General features: G+C 53.5%; 1 protein-coding gene across 1 annotated transcript in view; it reads right to left on the bottom strand.

The window, feature by feature from the left end:
* The window catches only part of cacna2d2a (calcium voltage-gated channel auxiliary subunit alpha2delta 2a), a 252,724-nt gene that overhangs the window by 30,340 nt on the left and 201,034 nt on the right, over nt 1-21,350 (bottom strand). The window contains exons 11-14 of the mRNA XM_088915597.1: nt 18,024-18,185; nt 14,465-14,575; nt 10,731-10,809; nt 5,588-5,637 (exon numbers count right to left, since the gene is read on the bottom strand). Of these exons, the coding sequence (XP_088771723.1) occupies nt 5,588-5,637; nt 10,731-10,809; nt 14,465-14,575; nt 18,024-18,185 (402 nt within the window). The remainder of the gene's footprint in view (nt 1-5,587; nt 5,638-10,730; nt 10,810-14,464; nt 14,576-18,023; nt 18,186-21,350) is intronic.

The raw sequence follows: 21,350 nt of genomic DNA, 5'->3' as shown, positions 1-21,350 counted from the left end.
GTGGCTGCACACTGCCAGGCCGGACAGCGGGCACGGGCACACAGAGACGCGGGTCACTGTCACTCTGTGGGCTGTGGGCGTGGTGCCAGGCCTGTGCCCGCCGGTCTCCGTTCACAGCTGGCCAGATGCGCGCAGGTTGTGAAAGACCAGGCTGAGGCAGCTCAGGCAGCGCCGCCATAGACGCCACCCATCAAAACCAGGACGGTGGGATCCCCCCTCACAGGTGATGCCCCCGACAAAGCCACTGCCAGGCGCTCACCTGCTCGCTGAGACACCTCAGGCTTTAAAAACGGCAGCGCTCCCGACATGAAGCTGGAAACAGAGGGGAGGTTCAAAGTACGTCATGCCCACTGTCCCTCTCCAAACAGACAACTAGGGGCCGAGGTAAAAAAACAACAAAACAAAGAAGAAGAAAATGTTTTCCTCGTGCGGAGGTTTTATTGCAGTCTCTGGCGGGTATGATTTAGGAACCATATGGCCAGCGCGAGAGACAGGGACAGAGAACGTTTCTTAATGGAAGCCCCCGTTAAAGAAGAGAGGGTTTAAGTGGATGGATGGTGCCGTTAACTCTGCAATTATAATAATTAAAAGCAGTTAAATATAAGAGCAGAGAGCGCTGCCAGATGCTCGATCATATGATCACAGACGCCGCGAGGAGCTGGAGAATAATTTGCCGAGCTGCTCGGGGGCACGCAGCCCGTAAATCTCCGAGGTGCGCCCAGTTGCGCTGCCGCTACACGCCGTCACAGGCGAGCCATTAAAAATAAAGAAAGCATTAAGAGCAGACTGCAGTTTGTGCCAACGGGCAACCATAAAGCAGTATATCACGGCTGCAAGAGTTCAGCGCAAGGAAGGGAACAGCACAGGGTTAGCGATCTTCTAGTCTGTCTGTCAGAGATCCTTCCCAAACACCTGGCCAGCCTGCAACCAATTACGCAGGTTCCACACACTCGCTTTAGGGGTGTGATAATCGCTCTTCGAGATCCAGGAGTGCCAAGGTTCCTTCTCAGGGGCGTGGCTTGGACTATTTCTTTTCCTGGAAATCATCCTGACCTCCCAAGGCCACTCATATATGGATTAGATCTACAAAAATGATAAAAGCAAATTGTCTATAAGACAAATCTAAAGCTAACGAGGTGAACTGATTTAAGGAGCACTGGGTACGTATCACAATACTGCAATATCATTAATTCAAGTGGCCTTTGTACCCGTACAGTTGGGACATTTTTGTGAAGCTATGCAAGGGAAGGACTTTGTTGAAGGTCAACAATAGCAGCACGCCATCCAGGATTCGAACGCACAACCTTCCAGTTTAAAGTCTACATCCCTAACCACCAGTTCCACACTGCTTCAGTGAATGACGAACAAAACCGTAGCTTCTATAAGGTAACATCTGCCATGTAAGACAGGGTGCAGGTACAATTTGAAAGCTTTCTGAAAAAACGCTGAAAAGCAAGTGCCACCGGGTTCTGGAAGGATTTCAGTATTCAGAGTGCGGCAGTGTTGTGTTTGTAGAACTTTTTATTAGTTGCAGTGCGTGGGGGAGGCCGGAGAAATGCCTCAGCAGTCAGTCTGTTATGACAAACTCCGGGCAGCACTGGTGTCTGGAAGCTACACTGTCTGCTTCCGCGGAGCCTGCAGCTGTGCTCGTCGAGGAGTGGGAGCTCTGATCATGCATCAGATCAAAATCCACAGAAGCGTAAGAAAGAACAGCTGCAATCAGGAGGCTCCCTTTCACCGAGAGTGGTGGGTGCCTGCGACAGATTGTTCAGCCAGTCTTTGCTGGCTAAGGTCCAAGCACAGACAACAAAAAGCAAAGAAATGTTCTGCAGCTGCACTGGGAAAACACACTAAAAAGGGACAAAATGATAAAAACGCTAATGTCTTCCAAGAAAATCTAGAGACAGTGCCAATCCAGTAGCTAGCAAAACCCCCGCAGGGGAGAGACAGTGCAGGTGAGGCAAACACCAGACAAGACAGAGATGTACCGCACAGCGGCCCGGAGACAGGAGACACTGGAATGATGAAGAGCCTAGCTGGGGTAGTTACTCATCTGCCCGGTGAGCGCTCACAGTCACTCCCCCGTCCCTCACTTATAAATTACACTACATCTAAAACTGCACGGCTCAGACCTTCATTTGCACAAAACCTTCCAGAGCATTACACCTGCTTCCCCTGGAAAGAAAAAAATACTGAAGCTGCCTGCTGCCGGCTCGCTTCAATTGATCTCAGGCTCCTTAAATGACATCAAAGATAACTGCAGGACTGCCTCACCTTTCCCAGTCTGACGAATAGCGCTCTGGGGCTACAAAATCTCACTGTGATTCGCCACAGCACAAGCATGGCCAGAGAGATACAGTGAAGAACGACTGAAACACAGGGTAAAGATGAGCCAAAGCAACACAATAGGATGCATCATCACTAATTACTATTACTAATGATACTGCCATGCAAATTGACCTGGGGATTCCTGATGATAACGGCTTCATCCCAAACTCCAGCCGGGTCACCAGGCGGCACTGTGTTCAACTCAAGTTTCTTTTCTTACCATTTCACATATCCTGCGGGGTTTTTTTCCTGGAGAAACAAGGTGCTGACAAGCGTGGCCTATTTTATCATTAGCCCACTAAATCTCCTGGTTAACACGCCACAGGGAAACACTTCATTAAAACGGTGACAGGCAAACCTTTTCTTTTTCCAGGATGTAAGGAAAATTGGCAGCTGCCTGGAATGATCTCGGGATGAGGAGGCAGGGGGTTGGGGGGGGGGGGTAGGGTTCGTTCAGCATTCCCGCTCCTGCCGAATTGCCTGCCAGCTCCGATCTCCCTCTCTCCCTATGGGAACTGTGAGCGTCCCGGCCAATTCCTCGAATTTCACAACCCAGCTCTCGTGCATGCTGTGGAAACCTGCACCTCTACGGGGGGGGGGGGCTGCACTGGGGGGCTCTGTGGTGGCAGGTGTTCGCTCCGGTGTTAGGCAACCCCTCGACGGGTCAAAACCTTGTGTTAGGGGAGCGCCCTCTCACTCTCCATTGCTAAATAATCTTTGGAGAATTTGGGGGGTCCTTTTATTTCACTGTTTCCATCTCACATTAAGGCACCCCTAAGGGCTTGAAGGGGGGCAGGGTGGACGTCTCCTCAGGGGGTCGGCGGAGGAGTGGGCTCCCCAAGTTTTCGGGGGGGGGGGAGAAACCACTGTGCCCTGGCGATACCGCTGGGATGCGACAGAACAAAGGATCCTGCTCAGTGGCTCCATCCCGTCGAGTCCGATGTTAATAGAATGACTTTATTCCAAAACAAATTAAAAAAAAAAAGTTCAAGCTCCGGATTGAAATATCTCCGTCTCCTCCTCGTGTCTCTTTGAAGCGGGTAATTACATGTGACAGGAGGATCGGCTACGCTTCCCGCGCGGGGTCAAAGGTTAATAGACTGCTGGAAGGAGGACAGAGGGGGGGTCAGAGAGAGGCGGGTGCGAGCCCCGTGCCTGCCGCCCACTGCCAAAAGTCTTTCATTTCCTCCCTGCGTAAGGATGCCTGCAAGCCGGGACGACACGAAAAGAAAACCCTGGGGAAGGCGAAGCCGGATCTCGGATCTGCTGCACGAAGGCCGGTGTGTCTCTCCCAAGCCTCCGGCCAAGCTCCATCCTCCTCTGGACCGGCGAACGGCACAGCCAGAACCGGGAGCAGAGGCCTCAGCCTGAAGCGTGCCGCAGAACGCCGGCCGGCCTGAGGAGGGGCTGAGCACTGCTCGGACGGCAGTCTCGGGCAGCAGACTCAGTGTCCCCAGCTCTTCCTCCTCTGTCCCTCAGGGTCTCAGGACAGCGTCCCCAGCTCTTCCTCCTCTGTCCCTCTCTGTATGAGGACAGCATCACCAGCTCTTCCTCCTCTGTCCCTCTCTATATGAGGACAGCATCACCAGCTCTTCCTCCTCTGTCCCTCTCTATATGAGGACAGCATCACCAGCTCTTCCTCCTCTGTCCCTCTCTATATGAGGACAGCATCACCAGCTCTTCCTCCTCTGTCCCTCTCTATATGAGGACAGCATCACCAGCTCTTCCTCCTCTGTCCCTCTCTTTATGAGGACAGCATCACCAGCTCTTCCTCCTCTGTCCCTCTCTGTATGAGGACAGCGTCCCCAGCTCTTCCTTCTCTGTCCCTCTCTGTATGAGGACAGCATCACCAGCTCTTCCTCCTCTGTCCCTCTCTGTATGAGGACAGCATCACCAGCTCTTCCTCCTCTATCCCTCTCTGTATGAGGACAGCGTCCCCAGCTCTTCCTCCTCTATCCCTCTCTGTATGAGGACAGCGTCCCCAGCTCTTCCTCCTCTACCTCTCTCTGTATGAGGACAGCGTCCCCAGCTCTTCCTTCTCCTGCCGCAGCTCTCCTGGGTAACTGCGTCAGACGCTGATTACATAGGCAGCCGTATTAATTAGCAGCTATGCCCCCCCCCGTCTGCGTACCACCTCGTTCTGCGCCGAGCGCAAGTGCAGCGAAAATCAGGACGCAATCACGGCGAAGGGGCCTTCATGGCATCTGATTACCCTTCCCCGGACGGCTTTGATTGCATTTTATATGCAAAAGGCTGTCGGCTCGAAGAGTCTGCCTATGAGAGATCAGCAAGTGAGAGGGCATGCAGCAGTAATGGCTCTGGGAGAGCACTTACATCTGCCATACGTGAGAGCAGGCATACACTGTCGGCAGAACTAAAAACGACATTCGCGCAGCTCCCCTCCCCCACCTGTTGAAGACCTCAGTGTGATTCCCAGTGGTGGCTCTTTGGGCATCCCTTCCAGAGAATGTATTAATGCCCCATTTCCGGGTTACCTCTGCTAGGGAGATTCTCCGGGTCAAGTCCGGGAAAATTACGAGGCCGACATTCATTCCCATCAACTCTTTTGGAGGAACGAGCTCTCAGAGCACACATATTCGCTCTCCACCAGCACGCCACGCCCCTCCCAAGCTTGAGGAGTGTTGCTTTGCACTGTACAGCGAGATCTCTCTGGCTGTAACACAGCGCCCTGAGAGCACTGTCAGCAGGTCAAGACTTAGTGCCGTGAAGGGCGAAACACAGTCCAATTAATTGCTCTTGAAATTATCTCGGTCTGGAGGCGGGGCCAGGTGTGATGGGGGTGGAGCCAGGTGTTGTGGGAGGGGCATGATATGATGGGGGCGGAGAATGTGTGTCCTGAGACAGCATCACAGAGATCACACGTTCTAGTGCTACAGAACACCCTCCATCTCTCCCAGCACGGGATGAAACAAGCCCCCCTCCAATTTGCTGTGCATTAAGATGCTTTTACACGAAAAAGGAATTATTATTTTGGTTATTCTTTTTATTTTTGGATTTTAAGTCAAATGATCTTAAGGCAACGATCATTAAATGATCTGCTGGGTTAGACTCCACCTCACCACGACGCTGTGAAGATAAAACAGCAACCGAAAACAGATGGATCTCTTAGCATTTCCTAATTATTCACACCTTCAGCTCGGTGCATTTTCTTAAACGATGGGAGAGATTTTGCATCCCAACATACGTGAAAACATGCAGACAACGTGTAAAGAGGGCGGGACACCGAGTGAGGACTGACCTGTGTGTTGATCCGGATGGCTCCGATGGACGGGATTTCGAAGTAGTAGCCTGGACAGAAGAAAGAGGCAAACAGAAGAGACCATCAGTCTAACTCTCCACCCCAGAAAGAAAGCTACAGTGCTGCAGAGGACCAATGCACACACAGGCCCTGCCATACTGAGATGCTCACACTGTCCTCCAGAATTCCTGCAGCAATGCACAGGTGTCTGACTCATGGGCGTGACCGAAGACACAGTGCCTGACTCACACAGCTTCAGCAGGACATCGTGGAGCGTCAGTTCATTCATCCTGGCCCAGGATCGATCTACAGCACAGATCGCACCGCGCGGGTTCCTTTTCAGTGCAACGTTCGGGTAAACATTCTAGCAAAAGCACAGCACCCACTTTGGTAGGCTCTTCCTTAACGCCAGGTACAAACACAGAATTAACAAGGGGGAAGAAGGCAGGAGGACCTGTACTACCAGGGCAGACAGCCCCCGCGCTGACCGCTTGTCCAGACCGGCCCGGGCCAGGAAGAGGGCACGTCTCGGCTCTCTGCTCAGAGACAGCGAGACAGCGAACAAAGATGTTCTCTAAAGGCCCTTGAGCGCGCCGCTAGCAGAGGACGCGGCGATGAGATCTGAGATCTCCCGGCCCGGCCGGCGCTGCGCCTGCAATCCATCACGCGGAGAGACTGCTCCTGAGCGAAGGCCGGCACGGCGGCCCGAGCCGACTCCCGCCCCTGCGTCTCGGCGCCTGTAATCGCACCAACTGCCACCGTTTCAGGAGAGGTTCATTTATATCTCCACGGGAGCACGCCGCCTGCTCCGCGCTGGCCTGCGGGATCGCTGCCTGGGTCACTGCCAACAGGTCGTATCGCCTGGTAGGTGCTGGCCAGGACGGGTGCTGGCCTTGAAACAAAGATTGGAGAGGAGCCCCCTGGGTGTTGGGGTGCAGTAATAAAGAGTATCCCCCAGAAGTGCATCAGGAAGAGGAGCCGGAGGTCCCCTCAACCGATAGCGTCTGCTTCTCGCGGCTGTGTGTCTTCTAGGGGCTCCTGAAATACCCTCAGGGGAAGGCCAAGGGAAATTCAGTTCACCTGAAGAGTGGTTTGGGGTGAGTTGGGGGGGGGGGGTGTGCTGCTGCTATATTGCACCCCGAGAAACACACCTGACGACCTGGAGGGACATGTTTTAGAAAAGCTCATTCCGAACGCTGACCCCCCCGTCCGCCCGCAGTCCTCCCCTGCTCAAGCACCCTGCGCTCGGAGGCGCCCGCAGAGCAAATCACTTAAGACAACGTCGGCGACGCACGAAAACAACGAGAACTTGCTGGGTCAATAGTCACGGCTTGGGAAAGTTATTAAAGCCGCAAAGCGGTTCTTGAAAATGAGCGCCGGAAAAGCCTGAGATGAGCACGAGGGAAGAAAGCCTGTCATTGTAATAAATTAAATGGAGTTCTTATTTTTTTATTCCAGATAATTGCAGCAATAACCACGGCGCAGAGCTATCTGAGGTTGACCATCATGACGCATGCTAAGTTCCTCTCTTCGAGCTCGGAAAAGGCTTCTCAGCCGAGGCTCGTCAAACTTGGAATTAGACTCCTTAGTCTCCTTCCCCAGCAGTGGCCGACATTCAGACGGAGGGGATGATCACTGCTGGGAGAGAGGCTTTGTTCATCACTAGAGGACAATTAAACGGCCTTCAGAAAGAATCCCTATTACAGACGCACACAGTAGCCGATTCGTGCTCGTTTTTCGTAATCGGCAAAGGTTTCCTTCAAAAGGATAAACGAGCACATGTACTGCACGCCTGTAATCTGCACCAGCACTGAGGGAGCCGTATGCACAATTCCATATGCACTAGGTGGCGCCATCTGCACAACAGAGCGGAACTGGGTGGAGCTCCACGCCCAGGCGACCACGCTGCCCCCTAGCTGTGGGTGCAGCAGACAGGCTGGCTGGAGAGGCAGGAGAAGGGGGAGAGAGCAGAGCGCGGAGCTCTCCGTCGCCAGGGCCAAGGGCCATAAATCTCAAGAGCACGGGCTCAGGAGACGCGCAAACACTCGTTTGTCGTTGAGAAAACCCGCCGAGTGCCAGCCGACAGGCGAATCCATCAGGAAGATTAATAAGCGGAGGCTACCTGGACGCATCCACCTTCCAGCACAAGGACAGGCCCTCTGAGGAGGGGCACCTGTTTACCGCAGCCCTCCTCCCGGCCGAGGAGATGAGTCTCTTTTCCTACAGTCCGGGATCTTTTCCTGATCCGTTACTAAAACCATCTCGCTGTCCGGTGGCAGTCCTGCCAGCAAAACGACAGACTAAGTGAAGCCAATAAAAGACTTAATCTGAGGGTAAGGGGCATGCAAGCTTTCACACTGCTCTGCCTTTGGATAGCTGTTGTGACCACCTCCCTCATCTCAGCGGCACCCTCTCTCGCATTCTCACAGGGTCACTGATCCACAGGCACCCTGACGGGCAAGACGGGTCTGAACGGGCCCATCTGCGTGAATGGGTGTTAACACAAACCAGGGGGCACACGAGCAGGCTACGTGGAAGTGCATTTAATCAAGTCTTATCTATCTATCTATTTAAAAAAAACGAGAACAGGACGCGCTTCTTTACACAAAGGGTGGCGGGAGTCTGAACTAGCTGCCCTGCCATGTTGTTGAAGCCGATACCCAGGCTGCCTCCAGGACACAGCTGGATGAAATTCTCAGATCAATTAACTACTAACTACCCCAAAGGGTCAGACAGGCTGACGTGGCCTTCCCCTCGTTTGTAACTAGTCGTATGTGGAGAACAGGCACAGCTCTCCGTCCAGGAAGGAGAGGTGCTACTGCACTCCAGGGATAATGGCTCTCAAGGCACAACTCTGCTGTGAGACAGAACCTGTGTGTTTAGCAAAAAGCAAAAAAAAGAAAGTGAAAATGTTTTAATAAGGGGAACAAACACTGGGATGTGTTAGGCAGGGCATTCTTTCAACAAAACATGAAAACCGCAATTGTTAAATCCACTGAGGCGTAAGACTTCCTTCATTCATGCGGTTATGGCTGTACACAGCCATGACATCATAAACGTAGCACCTCTGGCTCTGAAACAAATCTGAACAGTCCAGTAAACCCGCAACAATTCTGCACGCCACGAGCCATCTTCCTGACCCTGTGCGTCAGACTCTGCGTGGTGCCCAAACACAGCCAAGCTGACAGACGCTGCCGTGTTTCTGCTTCCTCTGTTTTATGCTATGTCTTGTCCCAATGTAAACATGACCTCTATTGCGCACCGGCTCATATTGACCCTGTTACTCAAGTGAACAACAACACAGCTTTCCAGAAAGTGAATAAGAAAACCAGGATATGAAAAAAAAGAAAGAATGCAAATTCCTATCAATTCATCAGATTCTTTATGGCAGCAGGCACATTTGCATACATTGGGGAGATTATCTACAGCTCAAACTGGTTTTCATTAATCAACAGAAACTTGTTTATCATGTAAAAATGTAATTTCCACCTTCCATTCGTTACAATGTCTCAAAAAAAAAAAGCTCTCGGCTTAGTGTTCAATTAATTAATTACCACCCTGGTGACGGACTGCTACACAGAGCAGATTTGTGTTTTATTTCATTAATGAAAATGCATGCATAAAAGAGCCATTTACACACACAAACAAAACAAAGCAACTTACGCCAACAGCATAACACTTGGAAATCACTCTGATACAAATGAGATAACTGCCGAGGCTTGTACATTGGCAATGAGTTTGTCTACAGTTTAAGAGGAGCCAGAAGAATCAATTGACCTGCTTGTTGCTTTTACAGAAGTGTTGTAATTACCCTGTTTTTACATGCATATTTTTGGACCAGGTCCTGCACGTGCATTCACAGGTAAGCCACCTTGCTCAAGGGCAGAGCAGCTGTGTCTCCTCCTGGGACTGAAGCCAGCAACCCCACCTGTTCAGGAGTCCTGAGCCCAGACCACAGCCCCACCCTGCCGCCCACGGCGCCTTTAAACGGCATCAATAAATCACCACCGTGGGCTGAAGTCAGATAAGAACTGGAGCTCGGAGCCAGCAGGTCACCCCTGCTAAACATTCACTGAGTGCAGAGAAGTGCGCCGTAGGAAATGTGCACAAACATGCACCCAGGCAAAGCACAAAACACAAAAGCAATAATGTTGTATAATAGTGTATGTGTGAAAACTTCAGGGACAAATCAGCGACTGACGCGAATGACCTTCATATGGCATCAACTTATATCTGTAAAAATCTTTTCAAGCCCCTGACAGGGGCGCTTATAAAAAAGAGCCCTAAAACAGATGCACGGACCGGCTACGTCCGACGCTGGGCTAATCGCTGCTGACAGCGCCGGCTCCAGCAGCAGCACGTGCTCCATTTTCACAGAGACAGCTTGACACCTCATTATTTATACTGGCGCCGGGCCACCCGCCCCAGTCCGCCACAACCAGCGACGAGGGAACACAACATCTGGGCCGTCTCCCCGCCGGCGAGCCCAGCGGAAAGCAAATGAGCTGGGCTGAGCCCAGCTGGCTGAGGGACACCGGCTTCAAACCGCGGAACGGCGCTGCAGGAGCTCGGAGGGGGAGAGTGACGGAGAGCCCTGACCTTCAGCGGAAGACTGGCCAAGATGGCTACTGTGCACAACCCAGACACCTATCTGCATCCTGCACTACATCTAGTGTCCATCCCGAACTTCACTGCTCAGATGCACAAAGCGACTCCTAATGTTGAACAGCAAGAAATTCTTTTGAGTTCAAAACACGGCGACTATAAGAAATCTCATTGGCGAAACACCTAAGGCCACCGGCACGGCTCATAGCAGAATCGAACTGTCTCCCAGAGCCATTTTACTCATTTTACTGGAAACAAGAAGAAATCATCCAGTTTCCTGAAGCCGGGACAGTCTCCCGACACCTCAGACGACACTGAACTTACGTACAGTGCTGCACACAGTGCTCGCTTATAGTGTGGGCTGAACGTGGCTCTAAGCACAGCTCCTGTGGGAGGTGCGGTCAGGCTTTCTAAGCAGACAGGCGCTTTGTGTTCTCCCGCTCGGCTGGGACACAGGGTCACGCAGCACAGCGAAGGCTCTGCATCCCGGGAGGAAGGCCTGCTGCCATGATTAATGCCCCGGCCCCGCCTGCCTTACCTTTATTGGCGCAGGCCATCCACTGCAGAGGGGTGACGTCGTAGTTGTGCTGGCCCACGGAGAAGGTGAACACCCGCACCTGGGGAGGGAGAGGGAGAGGGAGAGCGTGCTTAACCGAGAGGGTGAGGGGCAGCGACAGGGACAAGGACAGAAACGGAGCAGAAACAGAAAGCGAAAGAGCTGGAGGGAGAGATGAGAGGCAGACAGAGGGGACGGGCAAAGGCCAGTGCTGATTAACACGAAAAAAACAAACTTCCCCTTTCTGGAACGGGCGCTTATTAAACTGTAAACTTTGCAGAGACCCGGGTTTGGGGGGCGAAGCGACGTGCTTTGGGTTACAGAAAAGCGTTACGTCTTCCTCAAACCAGGAGCGTGTGTTGTTGTCTGTGTTCCATACGGGAACGGGGAGTGGCTTTGCAGAGCTGGAGGCGAGCGACAGGAGAGCTCAGATGAACCTGTATCAAGACTCGTCCAAGAAGAGAAAACTGAGGAGGGTTGTGCATTGGCAGAGGGGGGGTATTTGTGGCTCCTAGTCTGTCTCGGTTACAGGGCAAGAAGTAACTTGCAGATGGGAAACATCGGAGCTGTCCTGATCCTCTCACCCCTGGGAAAGAAAAGAACTAGGCTAGCGGACAGCTGGAAAATGGATCCGTTTCCAGCAACCAGACCGCCAGATTTCACACCCTTCTCACTAGAAGGGCAGCACTTACCACAGTATGGTATGGCTGCACCTCCCTTTCTCCAAAGAAGCACAGCAGGGTGCTTCTCTATGAGTTCAAAGCAAATTGCTGAGCTCCTGAAGGAAGTGAACAGGAGCAGCTCAGCACAGTGCACACACACGAGTACTGCCACATGGGAAGTTAGCACACTTTCAGACTAATTGCTTTAAGGCACAAGGGAGGGGAGACAGAAAACAAAATATCTCCTGTGCACAACCTATTACTTCGTTACCACGGCATAATTACCTCCTGTGCACAACTTACTATCTCAGCACCACAGCGCAATCACCTCCTGTGCACAACTTACTCTCTTGTTACCACAGCATAATTACCTCCTGTGCACAAATCACTATCTCGACACCATGGCATAATTATCTGCTGCTCATGAGGTATTTTTTCCAGCATCGCCCTCAGCCAGGTGTGCTGCCTGAAAGGAAAGCAAGTGGCCTTGCAGAAGGATGAAGCAGTCAGCACGTGTCTGACACATACTGTACAGGGAGTGCGGCCGCCACCAGGGTCTGTCTGTCATCAGCTGATCGACTAGAAAGAGGCAGAAATCAAGGCCAGCAGGCTGAGGAGAGGCAGAGCGAGCTTGCGTGTGCTCAAGTCACTGGAAACAGTCCCCTCGAAGCTGGGTCCCTCTGTCACTCAGGACTGTCCTCCGAAACAACTTACACACAAGTCTAAACAAACAAGCCGATCAATTAAGTCGCCCTGTTAGCGCTGGAGAGACAGAGATCAGCTGAGATGAATTCCAGAAGGGGCGTGCCAGAGTTGCACTCCTCATGAGAGCCGTGTGAAAACTCCCGCTCTGTATTTTGGGACAAGCCTGTGATCGCAGGGTGAGGGCTGACGGATGAGGACGCAGTCTGGGGCTCTCCATGGACGAGGGCTTGCCTGGCGGCAGTAACGACAGCAGATTCATCCTCTCCAGCTCAGGTCAAGGTCAGAGTACTGGGGAGCATGGGCTGGTCAGAGGGCTGTAAAACCTGACAACCTGAACCGGCGATTTATAACCCAAGGACTTACAAACCGGGAGAGAAATGAAAAAAAAAAACAGACTTGTAAAACTCTCACATTAAAGTTCTTTATATCTTTAATTGGCCGCAATATTAACGACCGGCCTTCACCTGCCACTTATCGCCAGTTAAGGGCAAACCCCTGCCCCTGTCTGTCAGGCGCCAGCGGGACGAGCTCTGCCAGAACCTGCCGACAGTGAGCCTGCAGCCCAGCTTCAGTCGGCAGACAGCTCAGGGAGTCCAGAATGTCATACAAAAATGCAAATGGACTGAACCGCCTTTATTGTTGATTGTCCAGATCTGCTTTCAGAAAAGAAGTCCTCGTCACCCCCCTCGCCCCCGGGAAAATGGGGTGCCCAGGCCCCCCCGAGATCCGTCTCTGTCCATCCCTCAGCTTCGCCTACTTCCCCCCGCTGTGCTGCCCCAACCCTCCTCACCGCAAGAGCAAGGGAAGGAGAGAAGCCGATTCCCTCGGGGCTGTGACCCCAACGCTCACCACCTGGGGGGGTGCAGATCTTTCTGGGGTGTGGTGCAAGGGCCCCTTCAGTCCGGCCGGACGAGCAGACAGGCTGACAGAAAGAGAGACCGGTACCTCTCCGCCTCGTGACACTCACCAGCTCCATCAAGCCTGTTATCAGAAAAGCTGCGTATCCCCGGTCACGGCAAGCAGGGAGCCCCTCCCCGCAACTCGGGGCGCAAGTCCTGTCCATCTGGTCAATCACAGCCGCATGTACACCGGGACAATGTAGCCGGCAACGCTCTCTTTTCTAAAATCTGTGGCAATCTGTTCTCCCCTTGATACCAACATCACCACAGCTCTACACCTTCCAGGACTGGCCATCTCGTGGTCTGTACCTGGCAGAGGTAATGCCACACCTCGAGACCCCTTCTACTGCCAAACCACATCCGCTCTGTCTAAAGGCCCCAACTCTGAGGCAGTGATAAAACCCTCCTTCCTCACCACCTCAGCGTTCCTTACTCTGCACCTATTAGCGGGTCCCCTGCCCAGATAAGAGAACATGAGATCACTTTATTGGCCATATACAACTTATTTGCATTAGGAGTTTGTCTTTTTGCATACCCCAGCTTGCTCTCCATGAGACACACAGTCAGGGAGAGAAGCTTGGGGTCAGAGCGTGAGGTCAGCCATTGTACAGCACCCCTGGAGCAGTTGGGGTTAAGGGCCTTGCTCAGGGGCCCAACGGAGTAAGATTCCTCTGCCAGCCGCGGGATTTGAACGGGGAACCTTCCAGCCACAGGCGCAGATCCTGAGCCACAGGGCCACTCCCCCCCCCTGAGATACGGGGCCCAGAGAGCGAGCGAGCGTGCAGGAAAGGAAGGGCGAGGGTGAACGGCGCAGGCAGGGGAAGAGAGACAGACGGAGCTCCTAAGCGGAAAGAGCAAGAGAGATCCTATTCCGCGTGCCTCTCGAGCTCGGATGATTGAGTGCCTAATTAGTCGCCGGGTCAGAGCAGTTAACACAAGCAGCCGATCTCCCGCCACCAGGAGACGGCGTGGCTGGCGCGGCTGGCTCTGGCATGGCGGACGGAGTCGATTTGCTCGCCCTGGCTGTTTCTCATCAGCGGACACAGTGACCCCTCCCACCTCCCCGCGCTGACCTCTGCCCGCAGCCTCACAGCTGAAGCATCAGAAATGAGCTTCCCCCCCCCCGTCCGCCTGGCACCGTTGGAGCTGTGCCAGACGGGCACACAGGGTGCTACTCTGTCAGCGGGTTTCAGCTTCTGGTGAAGGGATGCACAGACTGCAGTGCGCCCCCACCAGCGCCTTTTGGACTCCTTTATTGCCGACAATCACCTGTTCATTGGGAGCAGATCATTGAATAAGGAATGACGCCTGTTCCTGCAGGTCCCCTCTCATCTCTCTCCCAGATCTTCCAGTGCAGTGACCCACCCTGCTTCCTGGGCTCCAGTGCACGCAGATCAGAGCTGCTGTGTCGCCTAACCCTGCTGCTAACCGGGCCCTCGCAGCAACTCACCGTCTTGTTGGGCCAGTTGTACTTCTCGAAGATGTCTTGGGCCCGGTCCTCCCCTCCGTCCGTAAACATCATGATCATCTTGTTGCAGTTGGCGCGCGGGATGTTGGTGTTCTGCGCAGGAGGAACGCAGGGAGAGAGGGAGAGGAGAAACGTGACTGCTGCAAACTTTGAGAAGCAGTGGAACGTGTGCCATAAGACCAGCAGGCGCACTGATCAGCAGCAAGATCTGCAATTTATGTTTGAGGGAGAAAACACATCTGTGGTAAACAGCACATGCCTGACAATCAAATATAGCAGCTCCAGGGCAGAGGTGTATTTACAAATACTGGACTGTGCGCTGGGCTGGACTGGGCTCAGTGTTGGGAGCGCTGGGCTGGACTGGGCTCAGTGTTGGGAGTGCTGGGCTGGACTGCGCTCAGTGTTGGGAGCGCTGGGCTGGACTGGGCTCAGTGTTGGGAGCGCTGGGCTGGACTGGGCTCAGTGTTGGGAGTGCTGGGCTGGACTGGGCTCAGTGTTGGGAGCGCTGGACTGTAGTGGGCTCAGTGTGGGAGCACTGGACTGCAGTGGGCTCACTGTGGGAGTGCTGGACTGCGTTGTGAAAGGCAGAGGGAATGCATCGACTCTCACGAGATAAGGTGAGGCCAGCAGTGCGTTTCAAGCACTCCTCTATTCCTACCAGTGACAGGATCGCAGGTCTCCCATGTGAATGCGGGGCCACAGCATGAATTCAAATATTTAGCAACCCAGAAGAGCCTCTCCTCTTCAAATCCCCTTCTATTTCCTTTCGTTGTCGATGGATGCTGGCAGCTTCGGGGGTTATGCTAATGCGCTACTGCTCAAATCCTTTCACAGACTGTTTCCTAAAGCTCCCAGGCTAAACCCAGCCCTCTCAGCACCACAGAAAGCCATGGTGACAAAAGACAGATGAATAAATCCCACTCTCTCTCATCCGAGAGCCATGCTCCTCTGTACGGAAGAGTGCGCAGGGAGCCGCATGGCCGTGCACCTCGGCCTCCGCTTGTGGAGAACCCCTTCCCACACATTTCCCCTCCCCCCGTACACAGCACAGCTCTGGCATGGCCTCCTGGCACACCCCTGCTGCCAGCCAGTAGGGCATGTCCTTCACCCTCAGAATCAGTGCACATCCGCCCATGCACTTTCCATGAGGTCGCTACTTCTATTATTTTCTTGTATTTGCATCGCACGTTTCCACTGTGACAATACAACGCAGGCAGCCTGCTCCCTGTTCCATTTGGCGGGGCTATTTCTCTGCATTAGCTTCGCCCCCTGAAGGATCACTGGAGGTGTCTCGCCCACTCCTCACACCTCGAAACTAGCTGACAACCGCAAAGCACCTCTAGTTTACAACCTCCTGAATCAACTGCCCCATCCTGGGAGGCGTGTGCATCGCACTGCCGGGGAACGGCTGCTTGAGAATCGTGGTCCAAGGGCCAGCCGGCAAAACGGTCAGGAGGCGGCCGCTCTCGCCCTCTCTGGATCGGACCACCATCTTTCAGAAAGAAGCGCAGGCCAGGCAGGGCCTTTGCAGGTGTCAGAACCATCTCCCCTGGGGGATAAGAGGTGGTGCTGTGAGGGGCCCGGGTGGCACGGCGCGCTGGCACAGCTCAGCTCCCTTTGTCTGTTCAGGTGCCAGCAGCTTCTCCCTCGTGCCCACTTTGCACAGGCGCTCTGCCAGCTACAATGCAGCAGTCTCTTTAACTTTCAGCCCGAGTCCGCCTGTGTGACAGGATCATTGATATGCAGGGCAGGACGGTGTCACTCTGACAAGATTCTAATAAAGATAAATAATATCATTACAATAACAGCTTTTTTTTTTTTATCCTGCAACCAATTATTTAATTCAACTGCTGCGCACGCAGTGAAATGCCTTTTCTTTTTAACTCCCGCAGTTCGCGACAGCGGCTCGGCACATTAACTCATTGGGTCCCATCGTCGCCGAGCAGGTCTGACAGCCCAGGGAGATGGTTCTGTCCCCGACGAGGCCCGTGAAACTGAACCAGGTACTTTTCCTTCACGTGACGGGCCATTCCTCTCGACTCGCAATCCCATTAACGACAAAAAACAAGCTGAAAAAAGTTATAAACAGAAAGAGCTGAGGACTAGGGCACAGGGGGGAGTAAAAAGGCTCTAGGATAAGCAGGAACTTCAAACAAGCCTGCAACTGTGTAGTAGCAGAGTGGCAGATGCCTGGAACAAACCTCCCAGCTGTTTTACATGAGCTAACTACCTAGAAACAGCTGGTTAAAACAGTGGGAGAGATTGACTGCAAGCAGCCCCAGGAGTCCCAGGAGCACAGAGCAAGTACGGGTGCCGTTTCTATGGTGGTACGGTAACGAGCCCCAGGCACTGCACTCTGAGCTAGTGGTGGTCCGAAAGCAGGTTGTGCGATGAAAAAACGCAGAAGAGCAGGCACGCTCCTGTCTTTGTCGCATGACTCTGGGCTCGGGCACTCGGCCAGGATCACACAGAGATCTCCGGCACCACTCCCGTCTGCACTAGAAACTTTTCCGCGGGCTGCAGTGTCTGCCGGCAGGAGGTCAGAAACTTTCTGTAAATAACGGTTTTTTTACAGCGGAACGGGAAAGAAAAACGCATCATGAAAATAGCAGCTGGAGAGCATTATTCTCCAGCACAGTAGGATATTAAAAGAAGGAAACGCGTGGCCCCATGTATGACAGAAGCCAGTCACACTGGGCCAATTAACGCTTTTCAACAGAAGAGGAAAAATCCACGTGAGCTCGGAAACAGGCATGTGCTTGGTAGAGGCAAGAGGGAGGGAGAATCGCAGAGACGGGGGGTGGTTCTATTTGAATGCTAATCAGTTCCACAGGGTCTCGAGTACAAACCAGGACCAGGACAAAAAGAAAACCAAACCTGTAATTTAGTCCGATAAGAGCCTGGAACAAACGGGCATCCCGAAAAAGAAGCCGCGGCTGCAGGAATCCTGAGATGCAGAAGGGGGGAGAGGAACCGGCCGAGCCGTACTAAGCGAAGTCAGCGAGGGGGCTGTGGAGCTGGAGATCTGCTCCCAGCGCTGGCCAACAGAAGCCACTGCGACCAGGAGCAGGAACAGACTCTGGAGGGGTCAGGGGTCGCACACGCTTGTCCGAGTGGCTTCCCCACTCAACTGGATTGGCTGTGGGGAAAATCAAGTCCTGGCCTTTCAAAACCACGTTTCTGTTCCTCCACACTCAAGGTCCACAGACGCTGGCTTTGCGCTGTATGTGTGTGCTGCAACAACCCTGTGAGACTCCCACATTACTGGCGTGTTTTTTTTTTTTAAATTGTGACTCAAATCCTATTTTTAATCTCAGGCTTATTCTAATACTTAATCTTGTTATGTTCAATTTCTATTTTTGACTGCTCCTGTAAATCATCCGCGCGGCGCTCTTAAGACTCGCACCACGTCGAATTGTTACTGGAGCACGAAACACCTCACCCCTTCGTGAAACGTCTGAAAAATGGACGCAGAAACATTTCTTCTCCGGTGCAGGGGAATGGCAGGCTGAGAACCCACAAGCCCGAGCCACACACTTACGTTGAGGAGCTGGTCGAAAGCGAAGTGGAAGCCTGACTTGTAGTCCGTCGTGCCCTTGGCTGTCATGTTCTGCACGTACTCCTTGAAGACCTTCTTGTTGCGCACGTTGGCCTGCACCAGGTGTCCGAAGCAAGGCACCACGCCCTTGGCCTTCTCACTGAACTGGACAGACAGAGAGAGAGGACGTTTCACAGACTGGACAGACAGAGAGACAGAGGGGATTCCACAGACTGGACAGAGACAGAGAGCAGATTCCAGACTCTGGACAGACAGTGACAGAGGGGATTCCAGAGACTGGACAGACAGAGAGACAGAGGGGATTCCACAGACTGGACAGACAGAGACAGAGGAGATGCCAGAGACTGGACAGACAGAGAGAGATAGAGTATATTCCGCAGACTGGACAGACACACAGAGGAGATTCCAGACTCTGGACAGACAGACAAAGAGAAAGAGTCTATTCCAGGGACCAGAGACAGAGAAAGAGAGGAGATTCCAGAGAATGGTGACTGGGAAAACAAGTCACAGAAAGAGAGTAAGCAACTTAAATCAATCACCTTAAGGTGGAGCAACACCCCTGTCTAACGTAAGAAATCTCAGAGTTTGCTTAAAGAAATATTGCTTTCAGAAAAAAAAAAAATCCATACATTTAAACAGTCGGCAATGTGACCCGTTTCCACATGCGAGTCTTTACTGAAATGACTTTGCTATTCTGACCCTGCCCACTCTGGCTTGCTCAGTCGTGATGAATGAGCTGCCCAGTCGTGACGACCTGTTCTGTTGGAACTTGACACCACAGTTAGCCAGAAAGAATTACTCCACACTCTCCTGCAATCTCGAGTGTTTCGCTTTCCTTTATTTTTTAGGACGGCAGGTTAAGATTTAAGACTCTTAAGTCACCCAAAACACTAAATCTTCTCAGTGCCACGCAAGTAATAGATTTCTGCCTGCTGCATCCTTGAAGCCTCCAAAGCCCCAATGATCTGTCCAGAAAAATAAAGCCCCTTCTGGTTTCACAGGGCTGTTTCAGCACCATGGACAGCGGAGTGCACAGTCTCCAGTCAGCCTCTCGCTGCATAAGAAGCCTTATCTCATGAACACCACTGCTTTGCGTTAAGCTCTGCGCTCACCAGGACAGATGCGCTGCGCTGCTTGGCAGAGCGACCGCTGCCTGCGAGCTTTGAGCTTTCCCTCATACAGCCAGGTACCTCCAACCCCAAGGGCAGGGCTGGCAGCCACAGGCGGCACACTACTGCCGCTGCTGTCCCGGCAGGCAGCTGCTAGCAACTGCCCTGACACTAATCTGCACGCATGAAAAGCATGCCCTCCCAAATCACAGGTGCACTGGAGACGCCCTACAATGCAACAAAGTGGTTTTAGTCTGCAGTTTAACACCACCGATTGGCTGAACCTCTACATCCCAATTTAGAAATGAGCTGTCAGACTCAAACGTATCTATTTCTTTTAAAGCAGCGTAGCGGTTTGACATGACATGGGTAAGGCACGATTTACACCTCCAGCAAGTGCTGCCACAGGCTCAGGGCAGCGGCCGGCCCTTTCCCAGCTGGCTTCGGGATCTTTGCAGCCCCAGCTCGCGAGGAGCCGGCCGGGTCCGTGCCTTTCTGTCGAGAAAACGCGGGTGGGAAATAAGGAAGGCCCCCCCTGCCTCTCGCGCCCCGCCTGTTCAGCAGACCGAGGTCGTGGTGGGCGGCTGAAGCGCCTCAGTGTAGCGGAAGGCTGGCCGCGGACAGCGCCGGAGGACAGCCGGGACCGCGGGGCCCGCTTCTGCCGCCTTCACGGCGCCCACGGGAGGCTGGGAAGATGTGTGAGCAGCTGGCCGCTTCCTCCGGGGTAGCCAATTAATGACACTTCTGCTTTAATGTGACAGAGGCAGAATAACACTCCTTCTGCCTCCTAATAGCTCAGGCGCACTCGCGCTCCCGGTGGCTGTCTCAGAGTGCTCTTGACAGCGGAGGAAGACCGGGCCGGCGGAGCCGGGGTGATGGCGAGCCCTGTTCATTTGTAATAAATACTACGCCGGAACAGAAAAAGACATTCACGCAATCCTCCTTCCGCCTGCCACCTGCAGGCCCTCTGTTCATATTTTCCCACCCAGCCTTCTCACAGCTCCTGGGAAGGGGAAATTTCTTTGGCGTGGGGATGCGGGCGATGACTTGTTCTGAAACCGTCGAGGACGACAATACGCCCCAGCGGTAAGAGAAGGAAGCGCTTTCCCTTCACTGCGCACAGAGCTGGTGCTCCCGTCGCTCTGTTTCCAGCAGGTCCTGGACTCCTGGATGCGTTCGCCCCAGAGTTCGGCCAGATGTCCCCCCCCGGCCTTTACCAGTCATGGCCTCCTAATAACCCCCCTCTCTGAACTGGCTCCATCCCTCTGCTCTCCTCCCCACTGAGAGCTGGGGTGTGGGGAGCGGACTGGTGCATCATCCAGGTGGGGCTGCACACTGGTAGGGGCGTTAGTGGGATTCCCTATTACTTGTAAATCACTTTGAGTGGCCTGTCTAGAAAAGCGCTATATAAGCGTAAGGAATTATTATTATTATTTTTCAGACTTCCCTCTCTGTTCTGTTCTGGCTCTGCACCAGTGCGAGAGCGAAGGTGATGTCCCCTCGGAACAAGCTTGCCGAGACGGGGAGGGAGAGAGAGAGAGAGAGCGGAGAGCATCAGGGAGCTGTGGAGCCACGGAGCCAGGACCCCGTCACATTCCATTTGCCTGCTTCCCCACAAGGGCACCGGGAGCTCTGTATTTATGCAGACAAATGAAGGGAGTAAATATCACTTACACGCCGCACCGCCTCCTTAATCTCGCCCGTCCACTTCGCTTTCCCGAGCTGTCATGTCGGCCCCCCCCCCAGCTCCCCAAACACCTTGGCTCCGCCGATCCTCTCGCACTGCAGAGCCCCGTGCCTCTCCGCTTCCATCAAGCTTCGCCCGTGAAAGACGTGCGTGCGTGCTTGCGTGCGTGCGTGTGCGCGTCTGTGTGTCTGCGCGTCGTGTTCTCAAAAGTCCTCCCTAACAGACACGGCCCATCCGCCAGCGCAAAGGAACACAAGAAAACACATTTTTTCTCACGGATTGTTTTTAAGGGCCTGCGTCTCTGGCGTGCTTCTACCCCGGCTGTCGACCTGACGAGATCTCGCTCTTGACCAGTTAGGACCACCTGTACTGTATGGAGCCGTCTAGATCAGGAGCATGGCGCCAGGGGGCGTGGCACGGGCAGGATGGGGTGCCGCTGTTGACTGGGGGGCAGAGAAACCCTGAGGAGGGCACCACTGGTGAAGGGGGCGCTGGTGTTTCTGAGTGTCTGCT

The sequence above is a fragment of the Atractosteus spatula genome, chromosome 5 (genome assembly GCF_055471065.1).
Source record: "Atractosteus spatula isolate fAtrSpa1 chromosome 5, fAtrSpa1.hap1, whole genome shotgun sequence".
In the NCBI taxonomy this organism is placed as follows: domain Eukaryota; kingdom Metazoa; phylum Chordata; class Actinopteri; order Semionotiformes; family Lepisosteidae; genus Atractosteus; species Atractosteus spatula.
Note: the sequence above shows the minus strand (reverse complement) of the source record. Positions and strands in the feature narration are given on the sequence as shown.